General features: G+C 40.7%; 1 protein-coding gene across 3 annotated transcripts in view; it reads left to right on the plus strand.

The window, feature by feature from the left end:
- Nucleotides 1-13,868, plus strand: part of PDZD2 (PDZ domain containing 2) — a 137,691-nt gene extending 123,823 nt beyond the window's left edge. For all 3 annotated transcript variants that reach the window (XM_018077291.3, XM_025895625.2, XM_025895626.2), the window contains 5 exons: nucleotides 440-557; nucleotides 4,609-4,710; nucleotides 7,044-7,314; nucleotides 9,204-9,338; nucleotides 10,797-13,868. In XM_018077291.3, coding sequence (XP_017932780.3) covers nucleotides 440-557; nucleotides 4,609-4,710; nucleotides 7,044-7,314; nucleotides 9,204-9,338; nucleotides 10,797-10,963 — 793 coding nt within the window. In that variant the 3' untranslated portion in view covers nucleotides 10,964-13,868. The remainder of the gene's footprint in view (nucleotides 1-439; nucleotides 558-4,608; nucleotides 4,711-7,043; nucleotides 7,315-9,203; nucleotides 9,339-10,796) is intronic.
- The last annotated feature ends 273 nt before the right edge of the window (nucleotides 13,869-14,141 follow it).

A 14,141-nucleotide genomic window follows, 5' to 3' on the forward strand; every position in this document is an offset into this window, starting at 1 on the left:
TTCCAGTACATGATGAAACATTTTATCCTGGCTTAGAAGTGCTCCTTTTCCTTATCCCCTCTAGCTGGTGTTGGTTGGTTTTTGGCCCCATTACAGAACAGCAGCAGTGGTGGAGGGGAGGCTGCACAGCACTGGCTGCCAGCACAGCCTGTGGTTACAAATAGGGTCGTCGTCCTGCCAGAAGCGTTCTCTTTTTTTAATGTCTGTTGCTGAAACCATTGGAGAAGGATGAGGGGAACAAAACAGGGACTGATTTTCAGAGTTTTTCTTAAATAGTCTTCTCTGCCCCTTCGCATTCTCCCAGTTATCCCATTTCTTACTAGGTTTTAAGATTTCTGCTTTATCATTTATCCTCATGCAACCTACACTGTATACCTGAAATGTATCTCTGTACAGCCGAGAAATATAAAGCTCTTTTATCTTTTTATGTTAATTTTAGCTTGGATCAGCTACTTGTCTCAAGCCTGGACCAGCAAAAACTGCAATCTGTTTTGTCGGCAGTAGTACCAAAATGTGATGTTGCTGCTGTGCTCCAAGAAGTCAAAGCACAAGTAAAGGTAAAAATGAGAAGATAAAACTAGGTTATTGGCAGATATTTAAGGGTTTTCTTTATGGCAGATAAAATCTTTTCCAAACAGTTTCCAAGCTCCTCCAGTAGTCCTGTGGTAGCTTACTACTATCTGCTGCAGCTGATGTTAGCTTTACTAATGCTGGTTGTTGAATGCCTGCTATAAACCTATAATAATTTTGAATGGCTTTTTTTTATATGAAAGTTCAAAGGCAGTTTTGAATCACAATAAATAGACCTACTTTAAGTGGAGAAGTATGCCTCCATCTGGGTCTGTCAGTAATTGCACATCAGAATTTAACTTTCCACCAGCCATCTGGGTCAAACTCAGTTCCCCCACTGTGCAAGGGAAGGTCTGCTCCTCTCTGTGCCTGGAAGCACCAGCCTTTTGTTAGACACTGCAATCACAGAAATTGAATTTATTTTGTTTAATGCTGAATTGGTGACTTGGAACACTAGAAAGTAGTTGCTAGTGGGTTTTTTAAGAGATACCTGTGACCTTCTTCTCTTTTGTGGAAACTGGCTACTGCATGAAGATAACCTGCTTCATTATCTAGGTTTTTAAAGAAGGCCTCCAAAGTGAAATGACTGCCAGAACATTGCTTCCTTGTTTTCAGTGTTTCTGTTTGTGGGATACAAGCACATCCTTTTTAAATCAGAACAGAAGTTGATAAAATAATGACAGCACTGGAAGGGAAACTGGTCTGCATAACTGCTGGGTGAGCTGCATCTAGAGCGTTCTTGAGCCTTATTCTCAAAGACTGCTATTTCAAACGTAGAACAGGCTTGGAGGAAAAGGACCTCCCTAAAATATCCAGCTTTATCTCCTTCCTGAGGACAGCATACGTAAAGCATGCAAGTCTCCAAAGCTTGGTGAGCCAAGAGGGTTTTCTAGGTTTACTGATAAAATTAGGATTGGGTTGTACAACTGGCTGAAGGTAATTAAGTGTTCTTTAAAGTATTTTGCATGGAGTCTTGGAGAGATTATTTATTTATGCCACTTTTCAAAGCCCGAGAACTCAAATATTTATAAAACTGAATGCTTTTTGGAATGCACTCCTTGTCTGCATAGTTTCTTATCCATATTTAAGACTAGTATGGCACATAGGCTGGAAAATTTTATGCTATTCAAATCGTGGATTTTGAATGTACAATAGAACAGTTCTTCATAGTTATGCAGTTGCTGAAAAATGAGATAGACTGCCTGATTTGGACTGAGAGCTTCCTCGGGAAGAGTTTGTCATCATCTTTTGCTCTGAACAGTGCTGAATTTATTGTTAACATTTAATAAGTGCTACTTATACAAAAAAAAAGACATTTTATTTAAGTCTTTATGACTGGTATCTTTGGCTAACATTCTAAACAGAGGTGAACTCTGGAGGCCTGATTTGCCCATTGTGTGTCCAGGTAAAGAAGTGAGCATCCATAGCCGGGTCTCTGTGCCCAATTGCATGTGTGCTGGCAAGGGGCACCTTTGAGTGCTGGGGAGGGAGGGAGGGAACGCATAACTTCGGCAATGGAAACCCAGCATCCAGACTGTCTTGTTGACTGGTCCAGGACATATGGTCTATGGATAACGTGGATAACTCCTTTAACATCTGAGTCTCTGACTTTCTTTTGTTTTCCTTCCCCAAGTGTAAGCAAATTAAATTGAGGTATCAAGGTTTGGAAAGAACCTTACCTCTAGAATAAAAAGGGTTGCTAAAGTACTTAAGAGTCAAAGATACGTGTATGTTTCCATTGCCCTCACTGCACTTGGAAAGGGGCTAGCCTAGATACTTAACTGATTTTAGTATTTCTAGCCTGACATAAAGGTGTTCTCACTTGAGCATAGGTGAGAAGGGTCTTAGCATATACAAAACACCGTGGACAAAGATGTTCAGCCCTGGCTGCTCTTCTCTTCCCAAGTGCTGATGGATCAGTGATGTGGAGCAGGGTGGCATCAGTTTCTGACATTAACTCTATGTATTGCAGAGATGCCTCTACTGGAGGAAATCTACAGACACTATTTGACAAAAAACATGCAGTTAGAGCAAGAATTTGACTTCCTCATAATCTGTGGTTCCCTGTGCCTTTTGAAACAAAATTAAAAGGCAAATGCTGAGTCAGTGTGTTCAGTTTAGTGGTCTAAATATGGCATTTAATGCTAAATAGATTAAGAGGTTGGTTTCTAATGATTTGCCATTAATTTTAGTGTTGGCAGTTTCTGGAAATTACTAATGTTGGATGGGATCCTGGGGAAAAGCTGAGAAACCTGCTCTCTGCTCCCTGTGTCTGATGCTCTGTGCACAGGTGGTTACTATCCTTTTGCTCCCAAATTCCTTCTTATAGTTCCCCCCACACCACAAAATATGGTCTCTGTGACACAGTGCCAGACTTGCTGGATGGGACTGCTTTTCTCTCATGGCAAATTCAGGTGCTGTTCACTCTATAAAAGGCAGAGAGACCCTGACAAATTAGAGGGCTGGGCAGTCACCAACTATATGAGTTTTAACAAAGACAGGTGCCAGATTCTACACCTGGGATGGGGCAACACTGGGTGTACAGACAGACTGGGGAATGAGATGCTGGAAAGCAGTGCTGCGGAAAGGGACCTGGGGGTCCTGGTCGGTGGCGATGTCATCAGTTCAATGCTGAATATCAGCCAGCAGTGCCCTGGCAGCCAAGAGGACCAACCGTGTCCTGGGGGGCATCAGGCCCAGCATCACCAGCTGGTCCAGGGAGGGGATTGTCCTGCTCTGCTCTGCACTGGGACAGCCTCACCTGGAATATTGTGGCAGTTTTGGTAACCACAGTATAGGAGGGATATAAAGCTATTAGAGAGCATCCAAAGGAGGGCAACGAAGATGGTGAAGGGCCTTGAGGGGAAGCCGTATGAGGAGCGGCTGAGGTCCCTTGATCTGTTCAGCCTGGAGAAGAGGAGACTGAGGGAAGACCTCATTGCAGTTACAACTTCCTCTGGAGGGGAAAAGGAGGGGCAGGCACTGATCTCTTCTCTGTGGTGGCCAGAGACAGAACCCAAGGGCGTGGCCTGAAGTTGTGCTAGGTGAGGTTTTAGGTTGGGTATTAGAAAAAAGATTCTTCACCCAAAGGGTGGTTGGGCACTGGAAGAGGCTCCCCAGGGCAGTGGTCACAGCACTAAGCCTGACAGAGTTCAAGAAGTACTTGGACAACACTCTCAGGCACATGGTGGAATTCTTGGGGTAGTCCTGAGCAGAGCCAGGAGTTGGACTTTGAGGATCCTTGTGGGCCCCTTCCAACTCAGGGTATTCAGTGATTCTACAGTTCTGTATTTTGGCAGCAGGCCATCACTTTGAAGAAATCAGCTTTATACCTTTGTTCTGGTCCAGAACCAAGTTCAGCCCTGGTGTAATCCTGCACCAATCCTTTTTGTGCTGGATGCTCCCATTTTTACAACAGCACATCTTAGTCCTGTCTAGATCACTAATAGGCTCCTTATTTTTAGTTCCCAAGTGAAACAGTTTTTTCTGCTGTCCTATCTGACCCTCTCAAGCTTTTGATATGTAGCCACTGCCCCTTGCAAGATTGTCCAGCTCTGCTGAGAAGAGGTTAATGCAACTGCCCTGCATTACATCTATGTAACTGCCTTTCCAGAGGAAGGAGAATTGGGACAACAAAAGTATTAGTAATTCCCTGAAGAGAAAGGTCCAGAAAGGTGTATGGGAAGTATTATCTTTTGACTGCAAAATATTGAGCAGTGCAAAATTGATTACAGCCTGTGAAAATTAGGCTGTCCAAGGTTTAATGCCATTTCACTACCCTAATTTTGACTTTGCCTTCTAGCCTTGCACTGACTGAAGGAACCTTTGCTGTCACCTGAGTTCTCCTAGATGACTGATAACTCATCTGTAGCATGAAGAGAAATACATTTAATATCTCTGTTTCAATACCTTGAGTTGTTTTTTTTACCTGCCATAATCTGTGGATACTGGTAATTTGTCATTTGTGTAAGAACTTGGTCTTGATCTTGGTTTCGTGTTTCTTCTTTCCTTTCCCGTGCACCTCCATTTTTCTGCTAGAGCAAAGAAGACACATACTTTGTAGTCTTGCACAAAGAAGAAGGAGCTGGTCTGGGATTTAGTGTTGCTGGAGGAATAGATTTGGAACAGAAATCAGTCACGGTAAGTGATGGCTGCAAGTCATCTTTTTACAAAGCTCACTTTAAAGCAGGCTGGTGATTAGATCAAATGCTCATTTGTCAAGTCTCACTGCAAGTCATTCACAGTCATAAAACAGTGTCTCTCAGAGGCGGCAGCATACCATCTGCCACTGAAATTAGTGTCTGGGAAGTGTAATTTTTATTATTGGGGATGGAAACCAATTATGTTTACAATCTTTAAAAGTCTGTTACTGAATGGGATGGGCTCAATCTAAACCTTATGCATGTAAATAAAATTCTGCATTTCATGCAGGAACAGAGCATGCAGTCTTTTAGGGGAGACTTTCATTCCCAGCCCTTGAAAGTAAACGCTGTGCAACAGAGTTTTTCAACGATTTTTTAAATCCTGAGACTGATCTTTTGAGACCTCAGCAATTCACATCACACATTTGTTTTGTGTTATTAAGGCCTGTAGGTGGGCCAAAAAGGAGGGTTGTGTTTCTTAGGGGTTTTTTAAAGTCTTATACAGCATTCTGAACCAGATACTGTGTGTCCCATTACGTGATGTTGGTGTATAAAAAGTGACATAGATACTCTTCAAAAACAGATCAGTGAGACAGAAAAATCCAAGAAAACTGGTGTCCTCCCATGTGACAGTTTCTTAACTCAAGATATGCATTTAAATTCTGCCCTGAAAGAGAGAGATCCATTAAATGCTGAGATTAGAAGCAGGATATGCCCTCAGTTTTGGGGCCTGCAGCAGCCCTTGTAGGAATCTTCTGGTTTTTGCTTTTAGACAAGACCAGTGTAAGTAAATGTATTTTATATTAAGCTGTCATTAAGTTAGAACATGATCACAGTCTAGAGAATGGAATCTACTTCTCTCATACAGTTGTTCTATGTCTCTGGCCCAAACAGTTGCAGTGGCAGCTGTGAGCAAGAGGAGGGCTCAACACTGTAGCACCCCACAGAGTTCTTCACCTGGAGACTGGGACTCCACTTAAAAAATAAGATCTTGAAGTCTCTCAGGTGGAGTAACTGATGAAGTCTTTTTCCTGAATTCTGTTAGCTGTGAGACTAAGGAAACATCAGCTCCTACTCTTCACAGATCTTCTTTGTTCAGCGTGTGTAAAGTATGCTCCTCAGAAGGGGAACATTTTAATGTTCTTGATCTACTGGGATTCTGGATCCCAGATTGATTTAGGGTTACCACTGGGTTCTGAGCTTCTTAGATGGGCTGTTGTGCCCACACTTGGGTGAGCTTCAAGGTACTGAGGATAACATGAGGGAAAGCAGCAGATGTTTTGTACGTAACTCCTGTATTCCACTGTTTGCATTTGCATGTCTACATCTGTTACTGAAGCTATTATACCAGCTTTGAATGCCTGCTTAGATTGGCTGAAAATTTATCTTCTTGGATCTGTAGGGTTGTGGCAGGTGCCCCTCTCAACATGGCCCTGCAATGAGAGGGAACAGGAGCCAAAAGGCTTCTGATACTTCACTGTTCATCGAGGTAGTAGGATAAATTCCTAGAGGAAAATGCAGGATTGTGACCACAGATTTGTGCCTCAAACCTTTGCCTGGAAGATGTAGAACCGTCTCCATGGGAAACCATATTCTGACTGCTAAAATTACAGTGCCTAGTAGGCAAGTCCTTAAATACCGAGTCTTGAGTCTTTTAGTCAGTTCCTTTTTGTAAATGACACACATCTAAACTTGCTAGAGTTTTACTCAAAGTTTAATCCACTCTGAATAGAGTGTTTTTTCCTCTAGAAGAATGCATTTCATGCCACTAAATCATCCCTCTCCATCTGTTTGCATGGTATTTGATCAGCCAAATTGAGGTGAACAATTGTACAGCTGCAGTAAGTCAGAGCCTTTCTGCGCACAGATGTTTGGAAGTGTGTGTTTGAAAACACCACAGGATGCTTGTCCTAGTCAGTGGGAATTGGGGGGGATTGGGTGTCACACACCACAGTTTTAGTGGTTGCTGTAGCATGAATGTGGATTTAACCTGTGTGTCACTTGAAATATGTTAGTTGAAGGCCTTTGAGGAGTTCAGTGAAAGCGTAAGTAATTTGTGATATTACATATTCCCTTGCTGGGTTTGGTTATTTTTGGCTTAGAAATGATGATGCAATAATAGCATCTTTTCCTCTGAATTGCCCCATCCCTAATTGCAGTTCTGTCCAGTCACTTAGTCCTTGACATTTAAAGGATGTTCACTGGAGCAAATGTTGTGCATTTGATATCCACTGACTGCAAACTTTGGTAGGGTGTCTGTGTTCACCTTGGCCTGTAGAATGCTGTGTGGGTCATGAGGTTAAAACGTACTTGTTAAAATCTTTCTTGTAGGTTCACAGAGTGTTTTCAAAGGGAGTGGCATCTCAAGAAGGGACTATTCATCGAGGAGATCTTGTTCTGTCAGTCAATGGCAAATCTCTTGCAAACTCAGTCCATGGGGATGTCCTGAATACTCTTCATCACGCAAGACTGTACAAATATGCAGTCATTGTCATCCAGAAGGAAAAAGACAAAGCAAACAATTCCTCCAGACTTGAGACATCAGCTACTGGCAGAAAATCTGTAGGGTCTGGAAAGGATGTTTCCATGGAAATAGGAACAGGTATGATCTTTGTCCAAGAACAGTTGGAAGGATTCCCTTGCAGAACAGACTGAAGGGAAAAATGTCCGTGTGTTTTAAATTAAAAGTGTCTGTGTGTTATGTGATTGAAGGGAGCAAATGAAATTACCTTTAAATTTTATTTGTTCTCTTTGGAGCCCAAATTCAGTTTGGGTTTTGGGGGTTTTTTAATTATCATAACTAGGCACAAACTTAGAAGACCTAATTTAGGGCCTAATCCAATTTCTACTGAAGTAAGTGATTCCACATATTCTTCCAGTACAGGATAAATGCAAGAAAGCACACAACCAAAAATAATTTAAAAAATAAAAAGGCTCAAAGAAAACCTCATGCTCTGCAGTTTATTATGCGTAGGGGCTGAACTTGTTTTTGTAATAGCAGATTTCATACTGTTTCCGCTAAAAACATAGAAAAATTATTTTGATATTACAGTAAATGGAAGTTAGCCATATTGAAGTCAGACATCCCACAGGAAACTAAGGATAAATGGTTTAAGCAGAAATGTGTCAGTGGAATAGTAGATAAATGCTCAGGAACAAGACAGCATTTTAGTGTGAAAGCAGTACCTAGGGTGTTACAAACAGATCTCTGAATTTTTTTGTAGATTTAAGACCCAAAACCCTTCAGTACCTGTCTGTATTCTGCTCCTTCGGAGCAGGGGATGACCTGTTTCAGTCCTGCACTGTTGCAGTGTCCCTGGGAGGTGGCTTCCCCTGCCTTCAAGGGCAGCTCAACTCAGACCACTCCAAAAACGGGACATGGAGCTGCCAGTCCCCCATTTTTAGTCTGTTGGCTGTAATCATTACTGTTTGGAGGGTTCTTTTTTTCTGTAGCAGTTTCTATTGTTTTATGCTTACACAGAGTTTTATGATTGCAACTTTGTGACAGAGCTTAAAAAAAAATAGAAAGCACTTTGTAAATGAATGGATCAGCCTTTCTGGAATTGCTCCCATGGATATAATATATGTAATTACTTCAGAATCACTTTCTACCCTAAACTCCCTCTGTTCTGCACCCTGACAAATGCAGAATATCTGCTGTCTCCGGGCACTAGGGGGCAACGTTATCTCATAAACAACATAGTGTTGGCTTATTCAGAACATATTTCCATCCTTTAAGGCAAAGCACATCTCCAGATGTTTTAGATAAGATTTAAAGTTGTCTGAGATAACGGTAGCAGTAATTTGCGATAATGCAGACAGCATAATTTTTACATTCACACAGGGCAAAGAGGGTCCTGTTTTCCAGAACTGCAGATTTATTTCGTCCTAAGCAAAGTCGTATTTTATGTCAGCTACAGCATTATTGTGTTTCAAAAATATCTGCTATGTAGGAGGCAGGGTGAAACTACAGTAAATGATGACTATATCTATAGATATGAGACCAGAAACACTTATTCACCCTAGTGAGTGATTACAGATTTTTCCATATGAGGATGGAACATGTTTGCTTAATGTAACATTTCATTCATTACTCTTATTTAAAAAAAAATGGCTCATTGAATAAGCAGTTGGGAACAAATGAAAGAAAAAGATGCTCTCCACTCACTACTTCTGTACTTTTTCAGTTATTTTGTTGGCATTCAGAGTATTTGCTAAATTTGCTAGCTGTAATTTTTGCCAAAATAAGTTGCCTTGGCAGGTTTTTGTTGAACACGTAAAATGAAAATGTCACTGTGCACTTTGTACTGTCTCCCATTCACGGCTACAATAATATACTTCCACTTCTGAGAAACAAGGTGACATGTCCTAGTCTGAGTAGGAACTGAATGCTTAATTGCCTGATCACTGCAGCAAAACTAAAACCAACCAAACACAACTTGCAGTTTACTGTTGTCTGCATAACAAAATGCTGTGTGTGTTCTATCACAGATCCAAACCTGGATATGAGTGATGTAATCTGCGTTGAATTATTGAAAACCTCTGCTGGCTTGGGATTCAGTCTTGACGGTGGAAAAGCTTCCATTGCTGGAGATAGGCCCTTGCTTGTAAAAAGGATATTTAAAGGTACTACAAGCATACAGTGGATGTTACCCGAGTTTTCCTTTTGTGCATTGTACAAACATTTTAATTATTGCATTCAGTGGTTTTTGAAGCAATGGTGTTTCTTGTGGCCCTCCTTTCTTGCCACTTTTTTTTAGAAAAAAACCCCACTTCTGGGAATGGCTAGGGATTGCATCTGCTAGTAAATGTTTGTGGAGCAATCTGCTTTTCTCAATATGATACATTTCATTCCTGGGCTTGTCCACTATTTTAGACATTAGATTACAGCAGCAATAATCTATATAATGACCAATAATCTATATAATGGCCTGAGACATTCACGCCTTATCTAGTTCTTTTTTGTGAGAAACACACAGTGCAGATAATCAGTGTGGTTCTGAAGCACCACCCTGCATTATAGAATCATAGAATCAGCTGGGTTGGAAAAGACCTTGGAGATCATCAAGTCCAACCCTTATGCCCAATTATTAATTTTACCATTTCTGTCTTTTTTTTTTTAATATATATATTACTACTAGCTTGTGCTAAGAATATGTGGTGTTTGTATTCAGAAACTGCTAATCCTGGATGCTTTGTTAGCATGTAGTTAAACGTATATGAACCATACATAGAAAGGAAACCAATCCCAGAACTATGCTGTGACTTTTATAAGTCATATTTAGCAAAAAATAAAGCACTTTCTGAAGGAAACTGAAACTCTCAATGAAACTGTATGTGGACAGCATTTTTACAGGATTGCTCTTCAGTGATTTGTTCTCCCACCAGTGAAAAAAATCAAGCAGGTGTTTCCTGAACTGCTTATCTGGTTTTGTGTGTGTGTGTGTTTGTTTTCCCCTCTTTAGAAAGTGATTCTTAGGGTAAAGGGCATGTTTAATTTTTGAGCTCATTCATTTACATCCTTACATACAGCCCTTTTCCCCTCCCTGTGATGGCTGATGTTAGTTTAATTATCATTACAGAAAACATACTTTCATCAGCAGTGAAGGGCGTGTCTCTGTCTAGGAGCTTTCTGTGTCTGGTGTGTTTTTCCTAAGTTTGGTACTTGTGTTTGGTTTGTTCATCCCGGGTTTTACAATCTGTTGCACGATCTGCTTATTACCCTGTCAAAATTTCACTTGAGAAAATACATCCGTGACACATAACAACCTTCATGATTATTTTATTAACCAGGTTTTCTTAAAGCTATAGAGATGACATCCAGCATATTTCATGTACTTATGTTGTTTCCTTCAAAAACAGACAGATTTTCTAAGAACAAGGATTTATCATGGTTAAAATAACCTTTTCTGTGAGGTGCAGCATGGAGTAGGTTGCTAGAGCTGAGCTGAATGTAAGTGATTTGTAGTGAAATTGTTATGGTTGGAAAAGCGGTTTATTTGTTGTTCAACACAGTGGAAAGCACATTTTTGGTGGGTTCACTTTTTTTTTCCTAACGCTGACTTTTTCCCCCTTTGCTTCTAGGTGGTGCTGCGGAGCAATCTGGAAACATAGAAACTGGAGATGAAATTCTTGCTGTTAGTGGAAAGTCATTACTTGGCCTCATGCATTACGATGCCTGGAACATTATTAAATCTGTACCTGAGGGCCCTGTTCAGTTACTAATCAGAAAACACAGAACTGCAGTATGATGGAAGCACTACATCTAATCACACTTGCTAAGACAAACCATTTAGAACTGTCTAAAAGCTGTCTTTGTTTCTAAAGTCACACAGAAGTGTCTTAATGCTCTACAGAGAGGTGCTAAGAGCCTTGGAGAACCACTGAGCAAGCATGTGATGAGCTTCATAAAATCTCACCTAATTATTGGGGATGAAGGAAGCCAAATGTTAGAGACAATTTTGTATTATGTGGCAGTTTTATTGGAACTTCAAGACCTCTCCTGGGCTTGATTTAAAGTATTTTGATTGAAATAAATAACACTGTGCCTGTCCCTGATATTTTTAGTATCTGCAGAGTGTTGGTAGTAGAACTTGTTGGTTGCCATCCTATTGACAAGGATGGGTTTTAGACTGTACTATATCACTTAGCTGTAATAAGACTTCAGGACACTTACTTAGGGTCTGGTCCTTTTTTGTTGTTGTAATAAGAGAATGTCTGGAACAATCTCACTTTATTCTTGTAAGTGCGGTTTTGCTAAAAATGCATGACAAAAAGAGTATAATTTTGCACAACTTTTATGCCTAAAACATGAGCATTTTATTGCAAAGCTGAAAATTCCTCTTAAAATTGATGAACTAACACAGCATCCACCACAACTAAATCTGCTTTTAGATGCAACTTGTATCTGAAAGCAATTGACATTAATGCAGCAGAAATCTGTAAGAAAATCATGTCCAAATAATAGGTGATTGTCCACCAAAGTGTTAGTTGTGATTAAAATGGGGGCGATAAAAATTGGGGTCTGAATTTTCAAATTTAGGCTTCTAATGTTAAGCACCTTTAAAATATATATATTTTTAAAAGGGGGATAATTTCAAGTGCTGAGCACTTACAGATCCCACAGACTTCAGCTATCGCTAAGTACGTCTGAAAGCTGGGCTGCTTTTATTTGTCTACAAGAGGTCTAAGGCTGCCCAACTTGAAAGACTCAAGCTGAAAAGTGGTGATCTAAAAATGGGGATTATAACAGATTAAATCTGAGCTGGCCGTATTTGTGGTGGCTTTTAACTGGTCTTCTTTGTTTTCTCCTGTCCAGTATTTATTTTTCCTTGTGTGAGAGTGGGTGAGGATGTGTGTGGATGACACAGGTGCGCCCGACTGCGTTAGGACTGGGCTGATATTGAGGGTTCTGGGTGGCAAAACCAAACACTGTTTGTGTAGATGGGAGAAACCGTGGTGTTGGATACAGCAAAAGAGAAAGGGTTGCAGTGCCCTGGGCGCTTAGTTTGGACTTTCTCACCTCTACTCACAGTGGAGGTATCAGTAGCAGGCCATGCTGCTGAGTGTTACTTATAGTCTGCTGTGTTGGGAGGAGAATGTATGGGTGCAAAAGATTAGACTCTGTTATTTCTCTTCCTACATCTGGGATAGCTAAACAGCATAAAATACATACAGGAGGAAATGGGCCAGTGTCCTTATCAGCTGAGAACAAGTTGTTTGTTCCACAGTGCTCAGGTTGTTCATCACACTGGGCTGGAGACTCCTTGCAGCCAACATGCCCAGGGTGAAGAGCTCTCAGTCTGGAACCAGTCCAAATCTGAAGTGCTGCCTACTTTTATAGTGAGCCAACACACTGGGTAGCTGTTACAAAAAGGTCTGGGCTTGTCATTTGGCCATACCCCAAGATCATACTATAGTTCAGTTTATTTATATTTATTCAACAGTGCTTGGAGCAATTCCTTCCAGATTAGTGGAGCACTCGCTTGGGTTCATTTCTGTGACAGCTTCATGAGACTGCAACTTGTGATGCACAGAGGAAAATTCAGTTCTGTGAGGCAACCTGAGACCAGATGAACAGAAAAGCTGTGCAACGTTTGCCTAAAAATGAATAGATTTAACTCTTTTTCAGTGACATATTAGCATGTGAATCCAGAGAGAGATGCAGCTTTTGGTTACAGGAAAGGCAATACTGTACATAGTCCTACAGCTCCATTGCCTGCAGGATTTCTGTTGAAATTAATTCAGGTTCAGTGCTATGAGATGACTGTGGAGTTGGGTCCCCTGTGAACCCACAGCTCAGCCGCTCTGTCAGGACTGATCCTGGCCTCCAGTCACCTCCGTGGTGGGAGGGGCTTCAGGAGGATGCAGACATGGGGCTGGAGGACCACACTGATGTTCTAGGCCTGTGATGGCATAAAAGACGTTACCCCTGCAATATTCCGTAATTGCTGAAAAACAGGGAGAAGACATTTGGCAATGACAGTTGAATGGTGAGGCCTTGTTCAGGAATGACCAAAATCCGACTGTAATAGCGTGTATAATAGATACATAAAATGCATGTGGAATTTAATGCAGCGTAGTGAATGCATACCTGTATACGTATAATACGTGCAAGTGCAGTACTGACTTTTTGCTACTTTAATGTGGTAAATCACAATTGTGTTTTAGGAAGTGGCTTTTTTTTTTCAGTCCGCAGTCTAAAATTTTGGAGATTCCATCGCAGGGAGGCATCTGTTTCCCTCACTCCTAAGCCAGTGTGAGCTCAAAGGTAAAGTCTTCATTTTGTAAATTGAAGTTAATTTGAGGTGTCTTAAGATGATACGTGGTGAATATTTCCAGATGCTTATTTGCAGGTACCGTTCATTGTGAGTGATTTAGAAGACTTTCATTTTTCAGTAAGCAGATACTATTCAGTATTTTATTTTACATGCACGTAGATAAGTGTTGGCTGAGTAACAGCAAACAGAAATGGGGATTTTTTGTGTGTGATTCGGTAGTGGCTATAATTTAAAAGATAGGTTTAATGTTTTAAATCTGACAATAGTTACTATGGGTAGAATGATAACACTTCTCTACTAACATTAGAGCAAGAGAAAGAATAGTATTTAACCTTGATTGTTTCTGTTCCTGAAAATACCTTTTTTTTTTTGATTAAAGAACAAGAAGCATCTTTACAGAGGCTATCAGTGTTCATATGATTACAGTAGCATTTCCTGACATCTCATATGGAGTGACATTCCCCAAAAAGGCCCCAGGATTTATGCACTATGGGTGTCTGCTTTGTTGCAGACAAGATGGCTAGACCAAGCAGATGTAGTAAACCTTTTGTTACGCACCTGACAAAGTAAATGGTATTTTTCTGAGAGCCTGGTTGCAGTAAAATGACAAAGGACATTGCATTAGTTCATCAGTATTCAGTAGGTTCAC

The sequence above is a fragment of the Manacus vitellinus genome, unplaced genomic scaffold (assembly GCF_001715985.3).
Source record: "Manacus vitellinus isolate BGI_N305 unplaced genomic scaffold, ASM171598v3 scaffold_36_pilon, whole genome shotgun sequence".
NCBI lineage: Eukaryota > Metazoa > Chordata > Aves > Passeriformes > Pipridae > Manacus > Manacus vitellinus.